Consider the following 16,873-nt stretch of genomic DNA (forward strand, 5'->3'; position numbering starts at 1 on the left):
CAGAAGTCCAGGACCAGATGGCTTCACAGGTGAATTCTACCAAACATTTAGAGAAGAGCTAACACCCATCCTTCTCAAACTCTTCCAAAAAATTGCAGAGGAAGGAACACTCCCAAACTCATTCTATGAGGCCACCATCACACTGATACCAAAACCAGACAAAGATACTACAAAGAAAGAAAATTACAGAACAATATCACTGATGAATATAGATGCAAAAATCCTCAACAGAATACTAGCAAACAGAATCCAACAACACATTAAAAGGATCATAAACCATGATCAAGTGGGATTTATCCCAGGGATGCAAGGATTCTTCAATATATGCAAATCAATCAATGTGATACACCATATTAACAAATTGAAGAATAAAAACCATATGATCATCTCAATAGATGCATAAAAAGCTTTTGACAAAATTCAACACCCATTTATGATAAAAACTCTCCAGAAAATGGGCATAGAGGGAACCTACCTCAACATAATAAAGGCCATATATGACAAACCCACAGCAAAGATCATTCTCAATGGCGAAAAACTGAAAGCATTTCCTCTAAGATCAGGAACAAGACAAGGATGTCCACTCTCACCACTATTATTCAACATAGTTTTGGAAGTCCTAGCCATGGCAATCAGAGAAGAAAAAGAAATAAAAGGAATACAAATTGGAAAAGAAGAAGTAAAACTGTCACTGTTTGCAGATGACATGATACTATACGTAGAGAATCCTAAAGATGCCACCAGAAAACTACTAGAGCTAATCAATGAATTTGGTAAAGTTGCAGAATACAAATTAATGCACAGAAATCTCTTGCATTCCTATACACTAATGATGAAAAGTCTGAAAGAGAAATTAAGGAAACACTTCCATTTACCATTGCAACAAATAGAATAAAATACCTAGGAATAGACCTACCTAGGGAGACAAAAGACCTGTATGCAGAAAAGTATAAGACACTGATGAAAGAAATTAAAGATACCAACAGATGGAGAGATACACCATGTTCTTGGATTGGAAGAATCAATATTGTGAAAATGACTATACTTCACAAAGCAATCTACAGATTTAATGCAATCCTTATCAAATTACCAATGGCAGTTTTTACGGAACTAGAGCAAAAAAATCTTAAAATTTGTATGGAGACACAAAAGACCCCGAATAGGCAAAGCAGTCTTGAGGGAAAAAAATGGAGCTGGAGGAATCAGACTCCCTGACTTCAGACTATACTACAAAGCTACAGTAATCAAGACAATATGGTATTGGCACAAAAACAGAAACAGAGATCAATGGAACAAGATAGAAAGTCCAGAGAAAGCCCAGGCAAGGATATACAATGGAGAAAAGACAGCCTCTTCAATAAGTGGTGCTGGGAAAACTGGACAGCTACATGTAAAAGGCTGAAATTAGAACACTCCCTAACACCATACAAAAAAATAAACTCAAAATGGATTAAAGACCTAAATGGAAGGCCAGACACTATCAAAGTCTTAGAGGAAAACATAGGCAGAACACTCTATGACATAAAACACAGCAAAATCCTTTTTGACCCACTTCCTAGAGAAATAGAAATTAAAACAAAAATTAACAAATGGACCTAATGAAACTTAAAAGCTTTTGCACAGCAAAGGAAACCATAAACAAGACGAAAATACAACCCTCAGAATGGGAGAAAATATTTGCAAATGAAGCAACTGACAAAGTATTAATCTCCAAAATTTACAAGCAGCTCATGCAGCTCAATAACAAAAAAACAAACAACCCAATCCAAAAATGGGCAGAAGACCTAAATAGATATTTCTCCAAAGAAGATATACAGATTGCCAACAACCACATGAAAGAATGCTCAACATCATTAATCATTAGAGAAATGCAAATCAAAACTACAATGAGATATCATCTCACACCGGTCAGAATGGCCATCATCAAGAAATCTAGAAAAAATAAATGCTGGAGAGGGTGTGGAGAAAAGTGAACCTTCTTGCACTGTTGGTGGGAATGTAAATTGATACAGCCACTATTGAGAACAGTATGGAGGTTCCTTAAAAAACTACACATAGAAATACCATACGACCCAGCAATCCCACTACTGGGCATATACCCTGGGAAAACCGTAATTAAAAAAGAGTCATGTACCAAAATGTTCATTGCAGCTCTATTTACAATAGCCAGGACATGGAAGTAACCTAGTGTCCATCAACAGATGAATGGATAAAGAAAATGTGACACATATATACAATGGAATATTACTCAGCCATAAAAAGAAATGAAATTGAATTATTTGTAGTGAGGTGGATGGACCTAGAGTCTGTCATACAGACTGAAGTAAGTCAGAAAGAGAAAAACAAATACCGTATGCTAACACATATATATGGAATGTAAGAAAGAGAGAAAAAAAAAGGTCATGAGGAACCTAGGGGAAAGATGGGAATAAAGACACAGACCTACTAGAGTATGGACTTGAGGATATGGGGAGGGAGAAGGGTAAGCTGTGACAAAGTGAGAGAGTGACATGGACATATATACACTACCAAATGTAAAATAGATAGCTAGTGGGAAGTAGCTGCATAGCACAGGGAGATCAGCTAGGTGGTTTATGACCACCTAGAGGGGTGGGATAGGGAGGGTGGGAGGGAGGGAGACCCAAGAGGGAAGAGATATGGGAACATATGTATATGTATAACTGATTCACTTTGTTATAAAGCAGAAACTAACACACCATTGTAAAGCAATTATACTCCAATAAAGACGTTAAAAAAAAAAAGACAACCCTCAGGATGGGAGAAAATATTTGCAAACGAATCAATGGACAAAGGATTAATCTCCAAAATATATAAACAGCTCATGCAGCTCAATATTAAAGAAACAAACAACCCAATCCAAAAATGGGCAGAAGACTTAAATAGACATTTCTCCAAGGAAGACATACAGATGGCCAAGAAGCACATGAAAAGCTGCTCAACATCACTAATTATTAGAGAAATGCAAATCAATACTACAATGAGGTATCACTTCACACCAGTTAGAATAGGCATCATCAGAAAATCTACAAACAACAAATGCTGGAGAGGGTGTGGAGAAAAGGGAACCCTCTTGCACTGTTGGTGGGAATGTAAATTGATACAGCCACTATGGAGAACAGTATGGAGGTTCCTTAAAAAACTAAAAATAGAATTACCATATGATCCAGCAATCCCACTACGGGGCATATACCCAGAGAAAACCATAATTCAAAAAGACACATGCACCCCAATGTTCATTGAAGCACTATTTACAATAGTCAGGTCATGGAAGCAACCTAAATGCCCATCGACAGATAAATGGATAAAGAAGATGTGGTACATATATAAAATGGAATATTACTCAGCCATAAAAAGGAATGAAATTGGGTCATTTGTTGAGACATGGATTGATCTAGAGACTGTCATACAGAGTGAAGTAAGTCAGAAAGAGAAAAACAAATATCGTAGATTAACGTATGTATGTGGAACTTAGAAAAATTGTACAGATGAACCGGTTTGCAGGGCAGAAGTTGAGACACAGATGTAGAGAACAAACGTATGGACACCAAGGGGGGAAAGCTGTGGGGGGGTGGGAAGAAAAATTCAAACTACTTCCTCATCCTCCTCTAAGTAAACGTGGACTACTATTTAAGATTCAAAATTATTTCCTATTTAATTTTGTCATTTTTAATCTTTAATTATTAGAATTGTGATATTTAACATAATTTTGAAATTCAAACAAAAAACCCAGCATGTATGATATAACCCTAATTTTATTAAATATATATTATTTTAAAAAAAGAAAATAATAGGAAAATCCATAACCTAGCTAGAAGACAGAAGGGGAATCCACAATGAACAAGAAACTAAGTTTATACAGGAAGATTAGAGACAGAGAGTTTAGGATTGAGAAAGGAAACCACAAGCCAAAAAGCATATAAGATTGCTACAGAAGATATGGTGTACTTCTAAAAATGTCCCAAGCCCAGAAATGGCAGATGCTGGGAGTAGAAGGTACCTCTGAGGAAATCAAATGGTAATTACTTAGAGTACCGCCATAAGAATGGCCAGTCAGATGTAGTCTCCACACCATTCCTACCTCTTGAACAAGTCAGGAAGGAAGACATCTGCCCAAAAGAAGGAACAATGAGTGTGGGCACCTAAGTCACAAAGGCAAATGAGAAAATTTCTGGGGTGGTTGATGACACCCCTGAGGAATGGGGAAATTCCTGCTCAGAATACCTTCTGTTCGTATATCCCATCCAGAACCTTGTCTTGTCTCTTCCACATTCACCTTCTAAATGCTGCAGTAGTGATGCGCGTGGTCCCCACTAGAACCCATTTGCCAGGCCAGTGTACATGTGCACCAGCTGCTGCTTGTTGCCTGCTAACCACTGACAACTGCAGCTTTCTGGGAGCCTTGCCCTGATAACAAGAGCTTACCTGTGGATGCTAAGGAGGCTCACCACTTCCCCCTTCCAGACAGCTCCTGCCAGTGACTGACTGATGTGAGGGTCTAACAGTTTAGCTTCTTTGCCTCTGGCTGTACAACCTCTCTGGTGCAGTTTACAATCAAGATTTCCCTAGGGACTCAAGAAGAACCTAGAATTCTCTGAAAACACATATTTGCCCAGTTCAGTGGTTCCTGAACTTTACTGCACTTTGGAACCACCTATTTATCTGTTGCTGCTTAACAAATCATGCCCAAACTTAGAAGCTTAAAAAAAAACACATTTATTATCTCACAACTTCTGTGGGTCAGGAGTCTGGATATGGCTTAGCTGTATGCCTCTTCCTATCCAAGGTCTCTCATGAGGTGGATGGGAGAAGATCTGCTTTCAAGTTTACTCACATGGCCGTTGATAGGTTCAGCCTCTTGCCATGAGGGCTTCTCTGCAAGGCTGCTCGCAACATGGCAGCTGTCTTCCCCCAAGACAAGCAATTAAAGAGAGTGCAAGAGAGAACAAGGAAGACAGAAGCCATTGTCTTCTTATGACCTAATCTTCTTAGAAGAAATATCCTATCACTTCTGGGGTATTCTGTCCACTAGAAGCAAGTCAGTAAGTCCAGCCCACATTTAAACAAAAGTTTAAATATCAGAAAGCAGGGATCACTGACACTGATCTTACCATGTACTTGGGATTTTTTAAAAATACTGATGCCTGGATTCACATTCCAAGACATTCTGATGTGATCTAGGATGAAGTTTGACCTGAATACTGGGATACTGTAAAGTTTTTTAATTGTTATAAAAAATACATGATATAAAATTAACTTTCTTTATTTTTAAGTGTACAGTTCAGTAGTGCTAATGATATTCACATTGTTGTGTAACATATACTTAGAACTTTTTCATCTTGCAAAACCGAAACTCTATACTCATTGAACAACACCCTTTTCCCCCTCACCCAAGCCCCTGACAACCACCATTCTACTTTCTGTTAACATGATTTTGACTACTCTAGATATATCAGTGGAATCATACAGTATTTGTCCTGGCTTATTTCACTCGACATAATGTCCTCAAGGTTTATCCATGCTGTAGAATGAGACAGTATTTCCTTCTTTTTTACAGTTGAATAATATTCCTCTGTGTGTGTGTGTGTGTATCCCACATTTTCTTTATCCATTCATCTGTCCATGGATATTTGGGCTGCCTCTACCACTTGGCTATTGTGAATTATGTTGTAATGAACATGGGTGTGCAAATATCTCTTTGAGATCCTACTTTCAGTTGTTTTGGATATATACCCAGAAGTCGCATTATTGGATTAAATGGTAATTTTACTTCCAGTTTTTTGAGGAAACTCCAAACTATTTTCCATAGCAGCTGCCCATTTTATATTCCCAAAAGTAGTGTACGAATGTTCCAATTTCTCCACGTCTGTGTCAACACTTGTTATTTTCTAGCTTTTTAAAAAATAGTAACCGTCCTAATGGGTATGAGGTGTTATCTCATTGTGGTTTTGATTTGCATTTTTCTAATGATTATAAATGTTGAGTACTTTCAGATGCTTGTTGGCCATTTGTATATGTCCTTTATAGAAATGTCTATTCAAATCCTTTGCCCATTATTTAGTTATTTTTTAAAATTTGTTGAGTTGTAGGAGTTCTTTACATACTCTGAATATTAATCTCTTTTCAGATATATGGTTTGCAATTATTTTCTCCCATTCTGTGTGTTGACTTTTCACTTTGTTAATTGTTTCCTTTGCTGTGCAGAAGTTTTAAAGTTTTATGCAATCCCACCTAGTTTTGCTTTTGTTGCCTGTGCTTTTAGTGTCATATCCAAGAAATCATTGTCAAATTCAACATCATGAAGTTTTTAAATGTGGTTTTCTAGATATAGTATTCTTGGTTGGCCATTTGTTTTCCTTTCAGCATTTTGGATGTATCATCCCATTCCTTTCTGGCCTGCAAGGTTTCCACTGAGAAATTCAACTATTATCTTATGGGAGCTCTTGCTTTTCTCTTGTTGTTTTTAAGATTCTCACTTTCTATGACTTTTGATGGCTTGAGTACAATGTGTTTCAGTGTAGGTTTCTTTGGTTTTATCTTAATGGGAGTTTTTTGATCATCTTGAATTTGTATGTCCATTTCCTTCCTCAAATTTGGAGGTTTTGGCTCATTATTTCTTCAAATAGGCTTTCTGACCATTTATTTCTCTCTTCTCTTTCTGAAACTCCCATAATGCATAGGTTGGCCCGTTAAATGGCATCCCACAAGTCCCTTAGGATGTCTTCACTTTCCTTGTTTTTCTTTTTGCCCCACTGGTTCTATTATTTCATATAACCTGTCTTCAAGTTCACTGATTCTTTTTTTTCATCCGATCCAGTCTGCTATTGATCCCCTCTAGTCAATTTTTCAATTTATCATATTCTACAGCTCCAGCATTTATTTTTGGTTCTTTTTTTCATAGTTTCTATATCCTTGTTGGTATTCTCACTTTGTTCATGCATCATTTTCCTGGTTTCTTTTAGATGTCTGCAACATCTTTGAGCTCACTGAGCATTTTTATGATGGTTACTTTGAATTCTTTGTTGAGTAATACATTTCCATTTGTTTAGGGTTGGTTTCTGGAATTTTATTTTGTTCCTTTGATTGAGCCCTGAGTCCCTGTTTCTTTGTATGCCTTGTTATCTTTTGTTGGAAATTGGATATTTGAAAAAACAGCCACCTCTCCTGGTCTTTATGAAATTCTTCACTAGGGAAAGACCTTCACCAATCATCCCAGCTAAAGATTCTGGGAGTCTCTCAAACCTTTCTGGAATGTGCCTTCTCCAGGCTTTGGTGCATTATCTCCAGCTGGACTTTGGCTTTTTCCTACTCCAGAGTAACCCCAGGTATCTATCAGCAGTACTGCAATCGATATCTCTGGAGTATAACAATGCACAAGACTCACCTTTGTTCTCAGTGGACCTCGGGCATCTAAAATGTGCCACTCTCTTTTCTGTCAATGTTCCAAGTCAGATGAGACAGAAATCAGTGCCTTGGGCAGCCTCTTTAAAAGCCAGAATATAAGACACATGTTCCAGCTTTTTCTTTTCCTCCTGAGGGAGAACTCAAAAGTTGGGAGTTTCCTCCTGATTGCCCTTGCTCTGTAGGAGGGATGTGGGGTATGGTGGGTAAGTGCAATGGAATGTTCTAATTGCTCCATTGTGCCTCTTCTTGGCATTGTGCCTGCATGGAATGCTATATATAACCTCTCAACTGGTTTCTGGAGTTACCATAAAGGTAATCTTGTCCTCATATTGTTATGAGAGTGTCTTCATGTGGGAAAGTGAGCCTGGAGTTTCCTATTCTGCCATCTTGCTGACATCACTCCTCTAATTTCTGGGATTTTCAAAAACTCCCCAGGTGATTTTAACGGGTAGCAAAGTTTTGGAACCACTGACTTTTCCCACACTCCTATCTGGCTTTCTTCACTCAGAGGTTTCTACTGAGAGCTCCCTTAATAAATCATTTGCATAAGAATCTTAGGGAATTCCCTGGGAGTCCAGTGGTTAGGACTTGGCACTTTCACTGCTGTGGCCCAGGTTCAATCTCTGGGTGGGGAACTAAGATCCCACAAGCCACGAGGTGTGGCCAAAGAAAAATCTTAATCTCAGCCTGAGGTTCTAAGGAAACTTGCTTGGTAGCATGACTGGCCTATTTCCTGCAAGAAGGCAATAGCAAACAGATAAAACAAAACACAGGTTAATAGGAAGTTTCAATTAAAAAAATGAGTATCCATTAAAGTTATCACCAAATATTTGGGGAAAGCCAACACTTTGAATTGAGGCACCATGTTCATTAAATGGAATAATTTATACCCAAGGAAAGAGATATACTAAAAAGAGAACAACAAGAACAAGACTTCAGAATAACTAAATATCCTCAGAATCATGAAAGTATACTCTATCTGTTCATAACATTTAACTATTGTTCTTAGAAATTAACAATTAATTGCCAAAGTTAAATAAATAAATAGGTGATAGGGACATAACTGTAGAGTGAGTTAATAAGCTAGAGAACTGAGCAGAGAAAATTTTCCAGTGTGTACTGCAAAGGCAAGCAGATGAGAAGTATAAAGAAAAACTTAATAGATATGGAGGAGGGAGTTACAAAAGGACATAATAAAAGAAAACTGAGGAGAGATAAAAGATATATTAAAGACCTGGACAAAAAAGGGATACACAATCCTTTGATTGATTCAAAGATTCCACCAAATATTGAGTAGATCAAAATTTTTTAAAAAATCACCTAAGGATAATAAGAAATTATTGTTAATTTAGTTAGAAAATGCCCTTATCTTTTAGAAATGCACATGGCATCCACTGGAATGGATAAGTGGAGGCAAAAGTTAAATGGATTGAAAAATGAAAAGAAGCTCAGGATATAGAGATAATGATTATAGACTATTATTCTGAGGAATTTGGACATGAAGGGAAATGGATGGTGGATAAAAATAGATGGGACATTGGAAGTAGGAAAATAGTGTTTGCTGTTTTTTGTTTTAATATCTATATTTATACAAAATATCTTTCATATATAATACATATATCACATATAATAGATACAGATTTTATATCTATGTACATATGGTATATAAGGAAGAAGTCATTAGATAGGTTAAAAATAAAGATAGATTACAGTATAGGAGGAAAAATAAATTGATGACATGAATTATCTTGGCATTAAGCATTTAGAGACTATGAATATTTGTTAAGGATATAGTAGATTTAGGACATGGCTCTGTTTCTGACCAACTGATTTCCAAGATTTTCTATCATTGTGAAAATAATTCTAATGATAAGCTTGTCTATACAATATTCTGAATATTTCAATAATTTAAAACCAAGAATTTTAACTGAATATTTTCATAGAGAAAAATGAGAAAAAGTTATCCTAATAGAAATCCCCATTGCCAGGGAAAGTTCATAAGGAAGTGGGAAACAACAGCAGTTGAACATGCCTCTATGAGGCATGGACCCATAGACAGTCTTAAACAAACTCCTTTCAAATGCTTCAAAGCCTGAAATATAAACATAGTAACATTTAGACAAACCTATACTGGCCAATAAGAAAATTATTTTAAGCAAATATTGAAATACATTCCAGATGTCCCATTGGGCTTTAAATGCTAATGCAGCTCATTTTATATGTCGCCATATATTGGATTATAAACTATTTCATAGTTTATAAAACACTTGTATTTTAATTATTAAAAAAGACCCATTTCTCTGTGATTAAATAACTATTTCTACCTCCCTTAACCTTCCTAGTAAACAGTATAATGAAAATATCCTGTAGGTTTACCTCCATCAGTTAACTTGTAGGGATGAACTGTTTGATTAGCAGTAGTAATTATGCGAAAAGAGAAAATCACTTAAAAACTGTGTAATTAACTGAAAGGGAAAACTTTTAAATTTTCTTATTGGTTCAAATTTTCTACTGGATAATACAATAAATTATCACTGTCTATAATTATTTATGCTCTTAAGATACTTCCACCAGTCATATATTTGCCACATTTGTTATATCCTGAATAGCTGGTATATTCATGAATATCCATCTTTAAAAACCCCAGTAGATTTATGATCCTTAGACAGTAATATTTTAAGAAATATTTGAAAAGATTAGCTTTTACAAAAATGTAAAGATAATCAGGAACAAGTTCTGTGGGAAAAATTCGTGAAACAATAATATTATTGAAATTCTTAATCATTCTGAGAAAACAAAACAAAAGCAATAACCTTTTATAGGATGAGCTTATCCTTTGTTAACAGAAAAGTAAATAGTTCTCCACAGAAGAGCCACAACTCTCAACTGATACAAATGTTGCATAAGGGACATTTATCTCTATGTAAATAATTAAAGATTACCTCCAATAGAGATCTTATATCACAGAGATTTATTTTCATATCAGTAATATAACCAGAAGTAGAAATTAAGGTGTCAATGTTTCAGCAAAATCTTTGTTCTTTGTCTTAGTTTTGCTCTACCTGGAACAGCTGTAAGAAAAATTCTGCCTCTTTTTCTTTTCCACCAGCCTCTAATATTGAAAATAACTAAACTCAAGGTATAATTGGAAATCTACCTGTGGATCGAGTCCAAGTCCAGCTTGCACTAGAATAATGGTAAGGGCAGTTTTTCTTAAAGTTGAAGACATTGTGTTACTAATATAGACATGATCACTGAGGAATGGAACATTCCTAACAGTAAAACCAGCCAGTAACATCCCTTAGAAGAAAGAAAATAAACCATGTCTGATTCAGTTCATTTTCCCAAGAGAGAAAACAGAAATGTTTAATTTCTCTTCTTCAAACACACTATGTCTCTCGCTACTTTGGTGAAGGGCAGGTTACATGCAAGTAGAGGAAACAGCATAAATGGAGGATTGGATATAAGAAATGATATATGTCAATGGGGTGCAACAAGCAATTCAGTATTGCGGAACATAAAGGACTAGGATGGGAGTGGGGAATGGGCTGGAGGGGCCAGATCATGGAAAGCTACCCCTACCCTCTACCCTCCCCTGTTTTGGCAGAGTAAGGCACCATGGGAAAGTTTTAGGCAGGAAGTGAGATAATGAGTCTTGTATTTTCTATGTGATGGTCTTGACAAATTAGATAGACATAAAACTGAAGGAGAGACCAGATAGAAGGCTCTGCCTTAGTCCATGGAATGGTTAGAAACAAAGAGGCTGAGCTAGGACAAAAGCGGAAATTTTGGAGAGGAGGGAAAAAGATTCAGTAAATACTTAAGAGTTGCTGAATGGGTGTTATGAACACAGAAATGGTGTTAGAGATAAGCGAGAGTGATTACCTCTATTGACAGTAACTAAATATTTGAATGTATTGAATACTTAGAAGATATAATACACCTCTGATAGAAGGTCTTCCACTAATTTTCCTCTACCTGGAGAATTATAATAATGGTGATGAAGAAATAGGGGGTACCATTGTTTAGGCAGATGATGCATCGATGAATATACATAGTGGAGATGCTCAAACAGCTCACCCAAAAACTATAAAACCTTTGGTGCCCTAGTCACTATAACATTTGAATCTTGTAATTGTATTTGAATTAGGTTATCTACAGAAAAATTCAGTTTTTTTCAAAATTTTCCTTCTCTACAATATGTGTAAAGTTAAGTAAAAAATGTCCTATTAAATGATAAAGCAACAAGAATCATATACTGAGTATATTTAAAGTATTTAAAAATATATTTCAGGAAAAATATGTGTGTGTATAGAGAATACATACTTCTATAAACAAGCTATATATACACATATATAACAAGTACACATATAAAAAAGCTATATAGATCATATTACATTGAAATAGTTCTAAATTATATCCACTCTGACTAGAATATAGTCATAATTTATATGTGGTCAATGACAAAAAAATGAGAGCTAATTATTCACTTACCAAGAAGAGGGGGAAGTTGAGGCACTGAAGGTATTCTAATGATTTCCAAAAGTTTCCCACCAATAACAGCACCATAAAAGATAATTAACAGTCCAAATAAACTTCCATCAGGAAGAACTTCAGGGCCTGAGAATGACCAGGTTACACACCATATCATAAAAAGTATAGCTCCTGAAATATAAAAAGGTGCATGTCTATATATCTACATAGACATAGATATATACATATAAGACAGGAATTTGATTTCATTGAATATATTAATAGCCAATCCTATATAATGATACATAATGTACACTAATGTTGCTTGCTAGTGTGGTTAAAGAAATGTCTGTTTAACATATATTCCAAAGTCCTTGTCAACCTAAAAAAAAGTATTTTATTAAAAAATAGTTTTAAACTATATGTGAATCCTTTAAAGTGCTAAGCTTTCTCATAATATATGACATTTTTTAAATGTCATGGCAATATGAAGAGATTTACTTCATTTTATATTTTAAAGTAGTTTTTCACCAGGAATAAGATGATTTGTTGTGATAAGAGTTCTCAAACTTATTGAAGTTCATAGTGGCAGTGTACCACATTTTTTTTAACATCTTTATTGGAGTATAATTGCTTTACAATGGTGTGTTAGTTTCTGCTTTATAACAAAGTGAATCAGTTATACATATACATATGTCCCCATATCTCTTCCCTCTTGCATCTCCCTCCCTCCTACCCTCCCTATCCCACCCCTCTAGGTGGTCACAAACAGTGTGCCACATTTTTTAATGGCAGCAGACTAAGTATTTGTATTGAAAGGATAACTCAGTTGATGTTTGGGTGTAAGTTATTAAAGGGGACAAAGGCTGAGAAAAAAGTAAACCTGGTCTTTGGGAGAATGTAAAGTATCTTAGATTATGTATAGGAAGTAAAGGTGGACAGGATGAGTAATGATAAGGTAGTATACATATTATTTCTGTCAACTACATACTAAGGAAAGTCCCTACTCACAGAGGGAATTCATAGATTTCTGTAAAGGACAGAAGGTGATACTGCAAACTGCCATCTGCAAATTAAATAGCTACCTTCATTTACTATGAATCATAATTTCTAATTTTTTTTTCAGGTCCTTGAAACAGCTTAAGTGTATTCTTTAGCTGTGACTCCTTTTTGGTGGCACCAATCTGTCAAGGGTAAAAGAGGAGAATTTTGACAAACTCAAGGCAGGAAGTTAGAAATAAGATTCTTGTCCCCTCCTCTCTGACTAAAACCACTCCACAAAATTGGAGTACTTAAAGGACTGAACTCTTACTAAAAGAATGAACCAGAAATTATCATTCTACTGACAAAGAGAGAAGACAAACCAGATTGTTTGCCTTAGGTAGTCTCTGGGTGGCAAAATCACTTCTGAGAATTCATACAGGCCTCAACTAACTTATGTTTTGGGCTCAAATTTACATGATTTGTATGGTTTAGGAACCCCCAAACCCTGAATTTGGCATAAACTGTATCTTCCCATAGAACTATCCCTAGGGCACTTGGCAGATGCTAGTTCAAAATATCCCTAATAGACACTACTGATTCCAGACTGCATAAAGTCTCAAAGACAAAACCCCACTGAATCTGAATTTATAATAAAAACTTACAAAATAAGAAGTAATCCCCATGAACAAAAGTTGATAGATACAACAAAGAATGGGCTTAGATATCCAAAAACTTTAGCTAAAAGAACCAGTAGATAGACAATATAAAATATGTATTTTCAAAGAAACTCAAGACAATTAAAAAAATACTTAAGACATAAGAAAAGAAATACCTGAAAGCATTGTAAAAGACTCAAATACAACATTTAGAAAGAAACCATAAATAATTACTGAAATTTAAAAAATCATTAGATACCTTAAACAGCAGGCTAGATACAGCTGAAAAGAGAAATATGGTAAACTGGTAGATATGAGGAAATTACCTAGAGTGTAGCATAACAAGAAAAATGAGATGGAAAATATGAGATATTTAGATTTTGGAAAAGATATAAAATATATCTAATAGTAATTTCAGAAACAGAATAGAAAGAGTGAAAAAGATACAATATTTGAGAAGAAAATTGGCTTAACAAATTTATAGAATTGATTAAAACCATAATCAATTCTGTATTGATTTGGACACAGGAAGTAAAATAAATTCTCACCAGGATTAAATAAAAATAGATACTTAGACACAATGTTGAGAAACTACAGATCACCAAAAACAAAAATAATGTCTTAAAGAATCTAGAGGGAAAAATACAGATTAGTCATAAAGAAATAAACATTAGAGCAGATTCTCAATTCTCAACAGCAACAACAGAAGCTGGAAGATAATGAAATAAGGTCTTCAAAGTACAGAAGTAAAATATCCAATGTTGAATTCTGCAGCAAGTTAAACTATCATTCAAGAAAAGGACAAATGAAAGATATTGTCAAGCAAACATACCTAAGAATATATTCCATTTTTACTGGCAGAAAAACTATTAGAAGATATGCTTTAAGAATAAGGACATAGTACTATTAAGGAAGGAAAAGTGAACAAAAAAAATTGTAAACATGTAGGTTGGTCTAAACAAGTGTTTGATTATATAACAAATACCCAATAAAAATTGCTACATCAGGGGATATAAAAATAAGTTGGATATGGGATTTCCAACAATGATAACATGAAGAAGTTGACAGTTTATTTCAATAAAAAAGTCTACATATAAAACTGTATAAAATAATAAAAGCACCCATTTCAGGACCTTGAAAACTGACCAAAGGCAGTTATCAAATTGAGAAGCATTTATTCTTGAAAAAAATGCTAGAGTTTTGGGTAGGATCACTGAGAGTCTGAGGCCTTCCTGCTTGGTATTGCTACCATTCCTCTCACCCTTCTCCCCAGCTTCAGCTCAGTTGGGAAAAACTAGTTATACCAGAACGGAGTTGGAAGTAAAAACCAGCAGCTTTCCTGCCAGAGGAGGTGGAGTGGATTTGATATGGAGTGGAGGCAGAAAACGCATGACCTTGCTGGCTAGAAGTGGCAGACTGGTTTGGGAATGGACAGAGAAAACATGCAGTTTTGCTAGTTTGAGTTTGAAGTCCAAGTTGAGGCAAGTGGCAGACCAGCCAAAAATGTGACTGGGAGATATTGGATATGAAAAGGTATCAAATGGTTGAAATAAGTTCTCTACATATCCATGGCTAGTTGGGCAAGTATGCAAATGCAGGGAAGACTCAAGGAGTATGGCAAAAAGTGAAAAACGATGTGAGATCTGAGTACTAGCAGCAACTTTAAATGCATTCTTCAACCCACCTACAGATCACCTGGCAGAGGGTGGAAGACTTATTGGCCTGAACACAATGTCTCTCCCAAATCATTAGGTGATTACTAAGCTATGCAGACAAAAGGGAAACCACTAGGAAGATAGGCTAACAACAAAAAAATAAACAAAGAAAAAACTGATAAGAACCATTGGCTGCTGCAAACCATGGGGCAGGTTAAAATCCACAGTTTAAGTACATGTGAATTACCAAAACAACAATAATAATAACAACAAAAACCCTAAAAAATAAAACTGAATTCAAAGTTGCAATAATGTGTAATTAAAATGTTTAATTTTCAACCAAACTTACTAGATGTGCAAAGAAACATGAAAGTATGATACATACTCAGGAAAAAAGCAAGGGACATTGAGTGAGTCCAGGTGTTGGATTTACAAAGTGTTCAAAACAGCTATTATAAATATGTAAAAATAATTAAAATATGATAAAATGTGCCATTTAATAGAGAATATCAATAAAGAGATAAAATTTACTTTAAAATGAAAATGGGCATGGGAGAAATGGGTGAACTGTTTTTGTTTTTAGTTTAAATAAATTAAATTTAAAAAATTATAAGAGATTATCTAATGCAGATCCATAACTTTAGGCAGGCCAACTTCCATTTTTTTAATAAAAGAAAATCTAGAATTGAAACATACAACAACTGAAATGAAAAATTCACTGGAGAGGTTCAACAGCATATTTGAGCTTGTGAAAGAAAATATCAACAAACTTGAAAATAGATCAATAGAGATTAATCAATCTGAAGAACAACAAGAAAAAAGGAATGAAGAAAAACATAAACAGAGCCTCAGATAGCAATGGAATACCATCAAGAGTATTAACATATGCATAAGGGGAGTCCCAGGAGGAGAAGAGAGAGAGATAAAGGGGGAGAAAATATTTGAAAATATAATGTCCAAATTTCCAAATTTAATGAAACCAAAGACAGCCAAAGACAAAGCAAAAATCTCGGGAGTGGCAAGAGAGAAATGACTCGTTACATATGGGGACAATAATACAATTAATAGCAACATTTTCATCAGAAAAAAAGGAGGCCAGAAGGCAGTGAAGTGACATTTCAGAAGTACAAAAAAAAAAAAAAAAAAAAAAACACCTGTCAATCCTAGGGCTTCCCTGGTGGCGCAGTAGTTGAGAGTCCGCCTGCCGATGCAGGGGACATGGGTTCATACCCCGATCTGGGAAGATCCCACATGCCGTCGAGCGGCTAGGCCCGTGAGCCATGGCCGCTGAGCCTGCGTGTCCGGAGTCTGTGCTCCGCAATGGGAGAGAGGCCACAACAGTGAGAGGCCCGCGTACCGCAAAAAAAACAAAAAAAACCAAAACCCAATGAGATAACACCTCACACTTGTTAGAAAGGCTATAGTCAAAAAGACCACAAGTAATAAATGTTGGCAAGGATGTGGAGAAAAAGGAACCCTCATGCTCTGTCAGTGGGAATGTATATGGATGTAGCCACTATGGAAAACAGAATGGAGGTTCCTTAAAAAATTAAAACTAGAACTACCATATGATCCAGTAATTCTACTTCTGGGTATTTTTCCAAAGAAAACACTAATTCAAAAAGATGTAAGCATCCCCATGTTCATAGCAACATTATTTACAACAGCCAAGATATGGAAACA

The 16,873-nt window shown here is 35.5% G+C and overlaps 1 protein-coding gene across 1 annotated transcript in view; it reads right to left on the minus strand.

The window, feature by feature from the left end:
- Window positions 1-16,873, minus strand: part of SLC9B1 (solute carrier family 9 member B1) — a gene marked incomplete at its 5' end in the record, with an annotated part of 42,769 nt that overhangs the window by 16,179 nt on the left and 9,717 nt on the right. Inside the window, 3 exons of the mRNA XM_081240646.1 lie at window positions 9,387-9,514; window positions 10,580-10,722; window positions 11,917-12,087. Coding sequence (XP_081096772.1) covers window positions 9,387-9,514; window positions 10,580-10,722; window positions 11,917-12,087 — 442 coding nt within the window. The remainder of the gene's footprint in view (window positions 1-9,386; window positions 9,515-10,579; window positions 10,723-11,916; window positions 12,088-16,873) is intronic.

Source organism: Mesoplodon bidens (genome assembly GCF_964165515.1).
Source record: "Mesoplodon bidens genome assembly, chromosome: 1".
NCBI classification, from domain to species: domain Eukaryota; kingdom Metazoa; phylum Chordata; class Mammalia; order Artiodactyla; family Ziphiidae; genus Mesoplodon; species Mesoplodon bidens.